Genomic DNA, 14,782 nt, shown 5'->3' with positions numbered 1-14,782 from the left:
ATACCACCTATACTACATAGTTTTGCCAGTTCTTACATCTTTGAGTTTTTTTATGTAGGTAAACATAAAAATATTGTAATGAGCTGGGCAGGGTGGCCCATACCTGTAATCCCAGCTGCTTGGAAACTAAAGAAGGAGGATAAGGGGCTGGGGATGTCGCTCAAGCGATAACGCGCTCACCTGGCATGCGTGCGGCCCGAGTTCGATCCTCAGCACCACATACAAAGATGTTGTGTCTGCCGAAAACTAAAAAATAAATATTAAAAAAAAAATTAAAAAAAAAAAAAAAGGAGGAGGATAAGAAAGTTTGAGGCCAGAGCTCAGTGTACAAGGCCCTGGGTGCATTCTACATTGCTGGTAGGGTATAGGGGGAGGGAAAGAAGAAAGAAAAAAAAAATCTTATGTCTTTGAGGCTTGGTATTATCAGTACTCATTTTTTTGGTAGATGTTTTGTATTCTATTGTATGATTGTCCCATAATTTATTTTACTAGTCTTTTATGGAAATTTGGAGTTGTTTCCAGTCTTTTGCTGTTTCATACTCCAAGAAATATTCTTCCATGGATATGGTTTGCATACATTTAGTTATGTCAGAGGGACTAAAAAACCCAGACGTGAGCTGGTTGTGGTGTTGCACACCTGTAATCCCAGCTATTCTGGAGGCTGTGTTATGCAGATCTCAAGTTCAAGGCCAGCCTGGGAAAATTAGTAAGACTCTCAAAATAAAAAATAAAAAGGACTGAGGGTGGAGCTCAATGGTAGAGCACCCGGGGATCATTCCCCTATATTTTGGGGAAAAGGAAAAATAAATAAAACCTGGAAGTGGGATTCTTTACTTTAAGTTAGGTTGTGTTTTTAGTGCCATCAGCAGTGTATGAAATTGTTTCTTTTCCAGAACCTTGCTAACAATGTTTAAATTTTTTTTGTTTGTATAACACTTTAATATTATTTCTTCTCAGAAACTTCAGGTTTTGTGGACAAATTATTTGAAAGTCTCTATACTAAGAACTACCTTCCACCTTTGGAACCAGTTAAACCTGAACCAAAACCACTAGTCCAAGAAAAGGAAGAAATTAAAGAAGAGGTAATGTAAAATTATTCTTTTGCTTTGGGGAACTTCTCAAAGTATTCTTATTTGTAATTTGAGCTTTTTAGAAGTAATTATCTATTGATTGATGTTTTTGTGTTTGGGGCATGGTGCAGATACTTAGGGTTTCTTGAAAATTGAAAAAATTTCAGAGAACTTATTTAGGGCTCAAAGTCATACTTGTAGTGAGGAATTCAGAGAAATCTTAAATCCAGTGACTTCTAGAAAAAAAAATTTCATCAAATATGGATGTTTCGCTGAAAATAAAGTATTAATGAAACCTGAAAAGAAATCATTAGGTAAAGCTTTTCATATATGTAAAGAAGACATTTTTTTAAACCACATAGTTGTTTTAAATGGTTAATTTAATTATAAACATCATTGTCAATATTAGAAAAGCAAAAATGGCTTCACAATATTGGCATATAAAGACTGATAATAGATGGATACCTAATTTTTTAAACCAAGATGGAAGTTTTAGAGTTCATTCAATTCCTTTCATATATAGATAACATAGCATATGAGAAGAATGTGAATTCTTTAATGAGGCTGCATGAATTACAGAAGCAGTTCTACAGGTTTCTTCTGTCTCACTTTTTAAATTTATATGTGAAAGTGGAATGCATTACAATTCTTATTACACATATAGAGCACAATTTTTCATATTTCTGGTTGTATACAAAGTATATTCACACCAATTCATGTCTTCATATATGTACTTTGGATAATAATGATCATCACATTGGGTCTTCATACATGTACTTTGGATAATAATGATCATCACATTCCAGCATCGTTTCTAACCCTATGCCCCTCCCCCTTCCCTCCCACCCCTCTGCCCTATCTAAAGTTTGTCTATTCCTCCCATGCTTCTTCTCCATATCCCACTATGAATGAGCCTCCTTATATCAAAGAAAACATTTGAAACTTGGTTATTTGGGATTGACTAACTTCACTTAGCATTATCTTCTCTAACTTGATCCATTTACCTGCAAATGCCATGATTTTATTCTCTTTTATTGCTGAGTAATATTCCATTGTGTATATATGTCACATTTTTTTTTTATCCATTCATCTATTAAAGGGCATCTAGGTTGGTTCCACAGTTTAGCTATTGTGTATTGTACTGCTGTAAACATTGATGTGGCTGTGTCTCTATAGTATGCTGTTTTTAAGTCCTTTTGGTATAGTTCAAGGAGAGGGATAGCTGGGTCAAATGGTGGTTCCATTCCCAATTTTCCAAAAAAATCTCCATACTACTTTCCATATTGACTGCAGCAGTTTGCAGTCCCACCAGCAGTATATGAGTGTACCTTTTTCCCCACATCCTTGCCAACACTTATTGTTGTTTGTCTTCATAATAGCTGCCATTCTGACTGGAGTAAGATGAAATCTTAGAGTGGTTTTGATTTGCATTTCTCTAATTGCTAGCGATGATGAACATTTTTTCATGTATTTGTTGATTGATTGTATATCATCATCTGAGTAGTGTCTGTTCAGGTCCTTGGCCCATTTATTGATTGGGTTATTTGTATTTTTAGTTTTTAACTTTTTGAGTTCTTTATATACCCTAGAGATTAGTGCTCTATCTGTTGTGTGAGGGGTAAAGATTTGCTCCCAAGATGTAGGCTTTCTATTCACCTCACAGATTGTTTCTTTTGCTGAGAAGAAACTTTTTAGTTTGAGTCCATCCCATTTATTGATTCTTGATTTTAATTTTTGCACCAAAGGGGTCTTATTAAGGAAGTTGGGGCCTAATCCCACATGATGGAGACTAGGGCCTCCTTTTTCTTTTATTATATGCAGGGTCTCTGGTTTTATTCCTAAGTCCTTGATCCATTTTGAGTTGAGTTTTGTGCATGGTGAGAGATAGGGGTTTAATTTCATTCTGTTGCATGTGGATTTCCATTTTTCCCAGCACCATTTGTTGAAGAGGCTATCTTTTCTCCAATGCATGTTTTTGGCACCTTTGTCTAATATAAGATAATTGTAATTTTGTGGGTTAGTTTTTGTGTCCTGCTCTGTACCATTGGTCTACCAGTTTGTTTTGGTACCAATATCATGCTGTTTTTGTTACTGTTGCTCTGTATTATAGTTTAAGGTCTGGTATAGTGATGCCACCTGCTTCACTCTTCCTGCTAAGGACTGCTTTAGCTATTCTGGGTCTCTTATTTTTCCAGATGAAAATGACCATACTGGGCTGGGGATGTGGCTCAAGCAGTAGCGCGCTCGCCTGGCATGCGTGCGGCCCGGGTTCGATCCTCAGCACCACATACAAACAAAGATGTTGTGTCTACCGAAAAACCAAAAAATAAATATTAAAATTCTCTCTCTCTTTAAAAAAAAAAAAAAAAAAGAAAATGACCATACTTCCAAAAGCACTGTACAGGTTTAATGCAATTCTGATCAAAATCCCAATGATATTCCTTACTTGGAAATAATTTTAAACTGACATAAGAATCAACATGAATAGTAACTCAAACTCCCATATGACATTTGCAAGGTATATTTATTGAAGATTTGCTCTGTTTGCTCTCTGCAGGTCTATATCTGTAACTTTTTATTGTTGTTGTTAGTGGTGGTGAGTCATAGATATAACCCTTCACCTTTTTAAAAAAATTATTATTTTTTTAATACTTGTAGATGGACAGAATGCCTTTATTTTATTTGTGGTACTGAGGATCGAACCCAGTGCCTCACCCATGTTAGGCAAGCACTCTGCTGCTGACCTATATATAGCCTGAGCCCCGCTTCACCTTTTAACACGTGTATTTCCTTAGAATAAGAATATTATTCTTGCTGGGCACAGTGGTGCACACCTGTAATCCCAGTGGCTCAGAGGCTGAGATAGGAGGATCTTGAATTCAAAGCCAGCCGCAGCAACTTAGGCTCTAAACAACTCAGTGAGATCCTGTCTCTAAATAAAATATAAAATAGGGCTGGGGATGTGGCTCGGTGGTGCCCCTGAGTTTATTTCCCGGTACCCCCCCCCCCCAAAAAAAAAGAATAATATTATTCTTTTAAATATAATTCCATTATCAATTACATTAAATTTAACATCCATACAATAGTTTTGGATTTAAAATTTTTTTTAATATTTATTTTTTAGTTTTCAGCGGACACAACATCTTTGTTTGTATGTGGTGCTAAGGATCGAACCCGGGCCGCACGCATGCCAGGCGAGCGCGCTACCGCTTGAGCTATATCCCCAGCCCTTAAAATTTTTTTTATTGGTACTGGGGATGGAACCCAGTGGCCCTTTACCATTGAGCTATACCCAGTCCTTTTTTGAGACAGGGCCTTGCTAAGTTGCTGAGGGTCTCACTAAGTTGCTGAGGCTGGCCTATAACTTGCAATCCTCTTACCTCCTACCTCAGTCCCTTGAGTCTTTGGGATTACAGGCATGTGCTACCATGCCTGGCTAGATTCACTTTTATTTGTGTACTTATGTATTTATTTTTTGGTGCTAGGGATTGAACCCAGAGGTACTTTACTACTGAGCCACATCCCCAAGCCTTTTTAGTTTTTTAATTTTAAGACAGGGTCTCACTCAGTTGCTGAGGACCTCAATAAGTTTCTAAGGCTGGCCTCAAACTCAGGATCCTCCTACTGTAGCCTCCTGAGTCAACTGGGATTATAGGCATGCACCATTACTCCCAGTCTTTATTTGTATTTTTGAAGTAAATCCTGGTTTTTAATTTTTTGTCGGTTCTGGAAATCTAACCCACAACTTCATGCATACCAGGCAAGTATCCTACAACTGAGCCACATTCCCAGTCCAATAAATCTTAATTTTGAAAATTGTGAAAAATGAATATCATCTTCTATATAGAGCTACTCCAGCTAATACTTGATGGCATTTCTTGTTTATAAAATTTAATTTAAATTGAATTAAATTCTAAAATTTAACTTAAATTTTAGAAACAAGAAATGCTTAAAAATAAATTGATGTTTAAATAAATTCAACTGTTATATGATTTCTGACATAAATAATAGTTCACATATTAGTGCCTAAATAAAATAATCTAATGTAATTCTGTTAGCTAATGTCAAGCAGGACTGTTTGAAGCAGCACATATCTTTGGCTAATTATCTCTTTTTCTGGTCTGTGGATGCAGTTACTGTAAGCAGGGTATGAAACAAATTTATGGACTGTCCATCTTAATTGTCTTCCCTGATCCTCAGCTGCATTGTACCATTAGGTATTTTATAATTATACTGTTGATCACAGGAGGAACCAGGTGAAAGAATTGGATCATTGGTACAATTCATCCTGATGCTGAAAAAACAACAAAGGATATATGCCATGATTTATGAAGCAGACCACATTTTTTCCTTTCTTCACCCCTTGTTTTTTCTTAATTGTGTTTTAGAGAAACTCAGTCATTTGTCCTGTGGAGTTTATTTACTGTCTGGGTTTAGCTGATTGTATTCCAATGGAGTAACACATCTTCTATGTTTCTCTTAAATTGTAGAGAGAATGATTTTTAAATACAAAGTAGTGATTATATAGTTTTGCTGGTGCCACATCATTGCCATTGTGGCTGTATTTTAGTTGTGTGAATTAAATTGTCATCTCCTGGTCTGTTCACTCACTTTGAGATTTGTTTATAAGTAAGCTTCTGCGTTAGATGTTTAGTTCTTGCAGATGACTTTATGTCACCTTTTTCAAGTGAAGGCTATATTTGTGGTTTGAGAGCAACTTGTTTAAAGATAATAAGATGACTGGTTCTCTTTTTCCTTTGGTACTAGGGATTGAACCTATGGGTACTTTACCAAGGAGGTATTATCCCCAGTCATTTATTCATATATTTTATTTTTTTAAAAAAATTTTTTGAGACAGGTCTTGCTAAGTTGTTGAAGGCCTTTGATAAATTGCTGAGGCTGGCTTTGAACTTGTGGTCCTTCTGCCTCAGCCTTCTGAGTTCTGAGATTACAGGTGTGTTCCACCATGCCCAATTGTTCTCTTTTTATTTCTGGTCCCTCTTGATTGTTAGGCTTTAAAAGAAGCCTTAAACTGGGCTTGATGGCACATACCCGATAATCCTAGCAACTCAGGAGGCTGAGGCAAGAGGATTGCAAGTTTGAATCCAGCCAGGAAAATTTAGCAAGACCCTTTCTCGAAAAGTAAAAAGGGCTGGAAATGTAGCTCAGTATAGTGCCCCTGGATTCTGTCTCTAGTACTGCAAAAATAAGTAACTAAATAAATAAAGCCTAAATAAAGCCTTAACATTTCCATTATTTTCCAAAACCACTTTTCTATAATTTACTTGAAATAGTGTAGTTTTTTTTTTTTTGTGTGTGTGTGTCTGTGTGTGTGGTGCTGAGAATTGAACCCAGGGCCTTGTGCATGCAAGGCAAGCATTCTATCAACTGAGCTATATCCCTAGCCCAATAACTTCTTTTTATAGCATTCATTAAATTAACTGTTTCTGAAACCTTTTCTATTAAATAAATCTAAAGTCCTCTTTATGTGAATATATTTTATAATTAGGAATATAAAAACTATTTTACTTTATGGTGCTTAGTGATTTACTATTTCTATTTCAGTTTAAAGAATGAGTTGCTTGGGGCTGGGGATGTGGCTCAAGCGGTAGCGCACTAGCCTGGCAAGCGTGCGGCCTGGGTTCAATCCTCAGCACCACATACAAACAAAGATATTGTGTCTGCCGGAAACTAAAAAATAAATATTAAAATTCTCTCTCTCTCTCTCTTTAAAAAAAATAAAATAAAAAATAAAGGCGTTAACAAAAACAAAGAAGAATGAGTTGCTTGTTTTCATCCTTTATTACCATTTCATCTCTTAACAATTAATAAAGTGCTTGTTAAAGTAATCTGAGTGTCTTTTCCTATTGCCTAACTTTTTTGGAATTTTTAAAAATATTTTTTAGTTGTAGATGGTCACAATATCTTTATTTACTTGTTTTTTATGTGGTGCTTAGATTAGAATCCAGTGCCTCACGCATGCAAGGCAAGTGATCTACCACTAAGCTACAACCCAGTCCCTGAAAATGTTTTGATTCAGTATTTCAATATGTATATTTGTCCCCTCTTGTGCTAGAAAGGTCATCAAGTGACTTTGTTTTGTAATTTTATATAAGAACTGTTCTTATTTTTAATGAATGTTTTTATATAGGTTTTTCAGGAACCAGCAGAGGAAGAGCGAGATGGCAGAAAAAAGAAATATCCTAGTCCCCAGAAGACTCGTTCAGAATCTAGTGAACGAAGGTTTGTTTGTTTTTAATTAGGAAGACATTGATTTTTTTTAGTTGCTTTATAAGGCATTAAAAGGAGTTTTAAATGTACCAACTCCTCTCTCTAAATACATTAAAAGAAAGAATGTTATTTATCTTTGTTTTTGTCTTTGTCTTACTTTCTATTTCTTTTATAAACAATCATTATTATGTTCTTTCCCCAAGAGCTCAGTGGGGTGGAAGCAGTCTCCTTAGAGAGTAATAAAGAAATGTTCCATTTGGTCAGGGGTGCTCAGTATTAAAATTATACATATCATTTTTATATTACATGTGGTCGTTTACGTGTGGAATCAAGAACTTATCTCCAAAATACTGCTCTTTATTTAGGAAAACTTGTTTTTGAGCCTTGTTTCTATTTCATTTCTAAATTGTTCCCCCCTTCTTTCTATACTTTGGGTTCTTCTCTTTTTTTTTTCATTTCACCCCACCCATTTTACTTGTGGTGGGAATATTTTTTTCTTCTTATATGATAGATTAGAAGAATTATGTGATATCGTCTTACACTTTCCTATAAAAACACAAACGTTATGAGTTTGGATGACTTGAGAGTATTTCATATTCTGGATTTGTTGGCAGACTTCAATTTTATAGCCTTTATATGGCTTTTATATCTGTGTATTATAGGACACGTGAGAAAAAAAGAGAAGATGGCAAGTGGAGGGACTATGACCGGTACTATGAACGGAATGAATTATACCGTGAGAAGTATGACTGGAGAAGAGGCAGGAGTAAGAGCCGGAGTAAGAGCCGAGGCCTGAGTCGAAGTAGAAGCCGAAGTAGGGGGCGCAGCAAAGACCGGGATCCAAATAGGAATGTTGGTGAGTAGACAAGAGGTATCCCCCTAAAAGTTTTATTGCTTATGTCATGGGGGTATATGAGAGTCCCTTAAAGCCAAATGTACCTTCAGTATGCCTAAACAATATAAAAACTAGAATTACCTCAAAAAACTAAATATTGATTTTTGTTAGAAAGATAGGGTTCTATTGGGTTGGAATCATAGGCGATTGATTAAAAAGAATTTATTTTTAAGATATCAAAGTACATGTCTAGACTTAAGTAATTTTGTGTAATTTTTTAAATGTCCTTTCATCAACAAAGCTATTACTTGAGGAAGAGGGTTGCCTGCTTTTGGTTTTTGTTGTGTTTTTTGTGAATATAATTGATTTATATCAATTGCCTAAAGTTTATAAAATTGAAAAGATCCTAATCACTGGTCTCCTAACTTGAATAATTCCTATTAAATATTAGTAGAAACTGACCCTTTTTCGTATTGTTGTTGATGTTGATATTATTATAAAAGATGATGTTTTACAAGTTATAGATCAGACATGTCACATTATTCATGTTCCAGCTTTTAGAATAAATTAACAAGAGCAGTTTGGAATATAGAAAGATAGCTTAGTAAGTTTACTCCAGTGTTCTCATCTTGCTTATTCTGTAAGAAAATAAGTTGATCTAGCTTTTAGGATAAATTAATAACAAGGGCATTTTGGAATACAGATAGCTTTGTAAGTTTAATGTTCTCATCTTTCCTTTCTGTGAGAAAATAAACAAATTCAGGAACGTAAAATGTGTGATTTCTTTGTTTCTTGTTTTTATTTTGTCTCTAAAGCAGAACACAGGGAAAGATCAAAGTTTAAGAGTGAAAGGAATGACCTGGAGAGTTCTTATGTGCCTGTGTCTGCACCACCTCCAAACTCTTCTGAGCAGTATTCCTCTGGGGCACAATCTATTCCCAGCACTGTTACTGTGATTGCACCTGCTCACCATTCTGAAAACACAACTGAGAGTTGGTCTAATTATTATAACAATCATAGCTCTTCCAATTCTTTTGGTCGAAACCCACCACCAAAGAGGCGATGCAGAGATTATGATGGTAAAAACTATGACTTTCTTTTATATTGTTTCTGAAAATATTTTAGTAAAACAAATGTTGCCTATATTGCATACTTTTTCATTGTAGCTCAGATTTTTGTTAAAGGGATTAATGAAAGAGTCTCTTTTGGGATATGCTTATATACCTGTTTTATATAGTGCTTTGGCTCTTGACAAGAGAATATTTAAATTTGACCCTTTTTTTAGTTTTTATTCTTATTGTTACATAAAACGTTGTAAGTATACCATAAAATTTGGTAGATACTAGGAATTTTAATATTTTTGAATATTGTTTGGTGCTGGGAATTTGTTACTAAGCACATTTAGAAATTTGATTTGCTGATTTTCCATTTGAATGCATCAGCATGTGCGTATTTTATTTATTTTTATTATGGAAATAAATATAAATTTGACAAAATATAATTGACTCTGAATATTCATCACCTTGTTCCAACAGTTACCAACTCATTAGCAATCTTGTTTTTATTTAGACCCTATGCACTTCTCCCTCGCTTGTATTATTTTAAGCAAAACAGAAACATCGTAGCATTGTTGTCATCATCAGGTCATTATCATCATCATCATTATTATTTTGAGGTACTGAGGATTGAACTCAGGGCCTTGTGTATACTAAGCAAGTACTCTCTCTACAACAGAGCTCAACCTCCATGCCCTCATTTTTCCTCTATATTGAATGCATGTATTTTTACATTTTATTTATTTTTAATGGGGAATAGAGTGAAATTATTGTTCAGGTGTTAAAAATCTCATTACTCCTGTTTCTGAATCTTCCTTCCCAAGACCAACTTAATGATGTCAGTTTCTTATATATATCTTTCTAAACATGCTCTATGTATATGTATCTTAAACTTAATTTCCCCTACTTTCTTTTTTACATAAATGATAGTATTCTCTTCATACTTTCACATGTATTTTTACTTAGTATTTCTTGACGGTTATCCTGTATTAATACAAAAAGAATTTCTTCAGTATTTCTATAGGCTTCTTATAGCTCTATCTGTACAAAAATATGTTCAACCTATTTCTTATTGATGCATGCTTGTGATGTTTCTAGTATTTTTTTGTTATAAACAGTGCTGTAGTAAATACTAGTATATAGTGCCTACTTTAATATTTTATTTATTTTTGAATATATTTTTATTTATAATTGGCAGTAATTATACACATTTATGGGGTAAAATGAGATTTCAGTTTATGTATATAGAATGGAATGGTCAGATCAGGATAATTGGTGTGTTTATCACTTTAACATTTATTCTTTGTGCTGAGAGCATTCAAAATCCTGTCTACTAGCTATTTTTTTTATTAGCTACATCTACTAGCTATTTTGAAGCATTCAATTATTTGTTGTAAATCACAGATATCTTGTGTTGTACATTAAAAGTTATTTCTCCTATCTAGTTGGATATTGTAAACCAAAAATTCAGTTTGCAAATACAGAAAGAGTGGTCACTTTAGAATAACATTATGAAGATAGATTATTGAAATTAAGTCATCTAGTTCAATACATTTATCCTCTTTCCTCCACAAGCTTTCTCTAAATTGATATTTGTTTAAAATATCTGAGTTTTGCCTGTTTTGGTGTCGCATACCTGTAATCCCAGTCACTCTCGAGGCTGAGGCAAGAGGATTGCAAATTTGATGCCAGCTTCAGCAACTTAGCGAGACTCTTAGCAACTCAGCAAGACTGTTTTTCATTAAATAAAAATGAGCTAGAGTTGTGACTTAGTGGTAAAGTACCCCTGGGTTCAATTTCCAGTACCAAAAAATACCTTGAGTTTTTATTATAAAAACTTAATAGCAAATGGTTTAATCTCATTGCACTTAGTAGCTTATTCTTCCCTGTTATTTGTTATCTCAACAAGTCAGTCTTATAGTATAAAAAGAAGAGAATACACCTTTTTCTGCTTCAAGGACATATGATGATTAGTAGAATGACACCAAGGAGACTTTAAGACTCCTTAGAGAAAACCTTCTTAAATCAGAATGGTGGATTTTTCAGGGATTTGTTTTATTTTCTGATCTGTAAGTAGGTCATAATAAGATTCTTTTTTTATTCTTACAGAAAGAGGATTTTGTGTACTGGGGGACCTTTGTCAGTTTGATCATGGAAATGATCCTCTAGTTGTTGATGAAGTTGCTCTGCCAAGTATGATTCCTTTCCCACCCCCTCCTCCTGGGCTTCCTCCTCCACCACCTCCTGGAATGTTAATGCCTCCAATGCCAGGGCCAGGCCCAGGGCCAGGCCCAGGCCCAGGCCCTGGTCCAGGCCCAGGCCCAGGTCCTGGCCATAGTATGAGACTTCCTGTTCCACAAGGACATGGTCAACCTCCACCTTCTGTTGTGCTTCCCATACCAAGTAAGTACATGCTAGTTGAATCCTTTTTTTTTTTTGATGGTGAATTCTATTCAGAAGAACTTCCTCCTTTTGGTAAAATTGACACTGTTTAAACTGTTTGAAAAATAAAGTAATGATAGAATTTGGAATATATTCCCATAATTAAGATGCCATTGCTTCCTTTTTGCCATCCATTGTTGCATGGAATTATTTGTCATACCTTAGCAATGTAAATTTTGCTTATGGTAGCCTATCATATAGTGACTTGTGGTCAGAATTTTGTTAGTTGATAGCAAGAGAGAGAACATGCTAGTAATTTAATGAAATTTTCCAGTCTTCAAAGCAAACCTCTTCAAGAATATTCAAATGACATTTTAACAGTTTTTATCGAAATTTTCAGACATACATGCGGTTGAAGACAAATATAGACCCTACATGTACGTACCATCATCCAGCCTCAGTGATTATCAGTATTTAGGTGCACCCCCCCCCCCCATCCCCCAGCTTTTTGGGTTGGTGGGTTTTTGCTCAAGTAAATTCCAAATGTCAAATCATTTTACTAATTTGTATTTCTGTGTGGAATTCCTTAATAATAAAAGAAGATTTTATTTGTTTTTGATATTAGAGATTGAGCCCAGGGGCACTTAACCACTGAGCCACATCCCTGGCACTTTTTTTTTTTTTTTCCTAGTTGTAGATGGACCTGATGCCTTTATTTATTTATTTTCTATGTGGTGCTGAGATTTAAACCCTGTTCCTCACATGTGCTAGGCAAGCACTCTAACATTGAGACACAATTCCAGCCCAATTCCTGGCACTTTTTAAATTTTATTTTGAGACAGGGTCTCACTGAATTGTTTAGGGTCTTGGTAAATTGCTGAGTCTGGCCTTGAACTTGCTATCCTCCTGCCTCAGCCCCTGAGTCGCTGAAATTACAGGAGTGCCACTACACTAAACAAAGGCTATTTTTGTTTTTGTTGCTTTTTAAGAAAAAAAATCAATATGTGAGTAAGAAATTTTTCCCAGCACCACACACACAAAAAGAAACATGTTTAAAAATGGTCTTTTAAATAACATTTCATGTATGTATGATATGTCAAAATACATTCTACTGTCATGTATAACTAAAAAGAACAAATAAAAAAATAAAAAAACATTATTAACAATTACTAGTATAGTAGAAACAGAGTTAGACTGTAAGATGTAATTGACAGAATGATGGCATGAATTATTTACATATATACAAAAGTATGAGAAACATTTACTTGAGGAAATTTTAACATAAGACTGGCAAATTATTTAAAAAATTATTGCCATTTAACTTATTAAAGCTGTACTTTTATAAATTTTCTTTTTTTAAAACATTTTATTTTGGGACCTGAGATTTAACTCAGTGGTATAGCTTTTACGTGGCATATGTGAGGTCCTGGATTAATTCCCGAGCAACACACCCAAATACACACAACATTTTATTTTGAAATAATTGTAGATTCACAGGAAGTTGCCAAAATAGTTTAGCATGATCCTGTGTATAAATTTTATCTGCAATATAATACTATAGAGGACACTTCAGAGTTGGTAACTGGTGGCAGAAATTTGGTCAGTACAAACGTGGTTTTTCTAACTTGGCATTTGTGAATTTTTAATATTGTCACACAGTTTAATAGTAAAGTTGAAGCTGAGATTTTATTCTCCAGATAATGAAATATTCTTTATATGTAAAAATTCTAATATTAGGGGGCTGGGGATGTGGCTCAAGCGGTAGCGCGCTCGCCTGGCATGCGTGCGGCCCAGGTTCGATCCTCAGCACCACATACAAAGATGTTGTGTCCGCCAATAACTAAAATATAAATATTAAAATTCTTTCTCTGTCTGTCTCTCTCTCTCTCTCTCTCTCTTTAAAAAAAAGAAATTAAAAAAATCTAATATTAAAAGATGTTATCTCAATATAGGAACATATTGGTATAAAATTTAAACCCAAGAGTGTCATTTCCTCCAGTATTTTGCTATGAAAAATTTCAAGCCAACAGTTGAAAGCAATCTACTGTCACCCCAGAAATTTCCTCAAGTTCCTTTCCAGTCATTCAAGGCAACCAGTTTTGTTCACCCTTGATTAGTTTTGCCTGTCCTGAAAAAGAATGTCATTTTAATTAATTATACAGCAGTGTTTAAACCTGCATATCTGAAATTCATTAATTCTATTCATAGCCCAATTAGGTCTTTTTTTTTTTTCCTTTTTTCTTTTTTTGCATCTGAGATTGAACCCACAGTCACTTTACCACTCAGTCATATCCCCAACCCTTTTTTCTATTTTTTATTTTGAGACAGGGTCTTACTGAGTTGCTTAAGGCCTTGCTAAGTTTCTGAGGCTGGCTTTGAACTGGAGATCCTCTTGTGTCAGCCTCCTGAGTAGCTGGGATTATAAGCATGTGCCATCACGCCCAGCCCAATTAGAGCTTTAAAGGGTGAACATGTAAGTTAATACTAGTATAGTGAGCATTTTTATTAGGAAACATTAATACTCTGCCTCTCATTTTTTGTAATCTGTAGGACCACCCATATCACAGTCAAGCTTGATAAACAGTCGTGACCAGCCTGGGACAAGTGCAGTGCCCAATCTTGCACCAGTGGGAGCAAGACTACCTCCTCCCTTACCCCAGAACCTCCTTTATACAGTATCAGAACGTAAGTAAACATTTGACTTAAAATTGTTGAGTTTTGTCCCATCAGTATAACTCTTTTATAAAATTAATTTCTATTTTTATGGACTATGAATTACAAAAATTATATCCACAAAGCAGTTTACTGTGTGATTATGCTAGATAGCCATAATTTAAAAAATTATTTTATTTCTTCTTATTTGTTATCTATGACAGCAGAATGTAATTCAATTCATATTTTACAAATAGAGCACAGTTTTTCACATCTCTGGTTGTGCACAAAGTAGAGTCACACCATTTGTGTTTTCATACATGTACTTAGGGTAATGATGTCTGTCTCATTCCACCTTCTTTCCTACCCTCAATGTATAACCATATTTTATTTTATTTATTTTTTTGGTGATCTGGGAGATAAAGGCAAGGTCTTCTGTTTTGGAGAAGTCTCCCCTATAAAGTAGCAACATTTTAGTCTCTATATTTAAATAATTTAAATTATTGCTACAACCTCCTTAACATCATTACATTTCGTTTCAAATCCCCTGTCCCCAC

The 14,782-nt window shown here is 34.8% G+C and overlaps 1 protein-coding gene across 8 annotated transcripts in view; it reads left to right on the top strand.

Annotated features, from left to right (window-relative positions):
* The window catches only part of Rbm27 (RNA binding motif protein 27), a 78,913-nt gene that overhangs the window by 17,802 nt on the left and 46,329 nt on the right, over positions 1–14,782 (top strand). For 3 of the 8 annotated variants that reach the window (XM_046460225.2, XM_046460223.2, XM_058584248.1), the window contains exons 3-8: positions 958–1,082; positions 7,222–7,313; positions 7,964–8,157; positions 8,952–9,215; positions 11,301–11,594; positions 14,124–14,258. In XM_046460225.2, the coding sequence (XP_046316181.1) occupies positions 958–1,082; positions 7,222–7,313; positions 7,964–8,157; positions 8,952–9,215; positions 11,301–11,594; positions 14,124–14,258 (1,104 nt within the window). The remainder of the gene's footprint in view (positions 1–957; positions 1,083–7,221; positions 7,314–7,963; positions 8,158–8,951; positions 9,216–11,300; positions 11,595–14,123; positions 14,259–14,782) is intronic. The other 5 variants (XM_046460226.2, XM_046460224.2, XM_058584251.1 and 2 more) reach the window with 4 other exon arrangements.

This window comes from Marmota monax, unplaced genomic scaffold, assembly GCF_021218885.2.
Source record: "Marmota monax isolate L192 unplaced genomic scaffold, Marmota_monax_Labrador192_F-V1.1 WCK01_AAM20220418_F8-fsc00006, whole genome shotgun sequence".
Classification (NCBI taxonomy): Eukaryota; Metazoa; Chordata; class Mammalia; order Rodentia; family Sciuridae; genus Marmota; species Marmota monax.
Note: the sequence above shows the minus strand (reverse complement) of the source record. Positions and strands in the feature narration are given on the sequence as shown.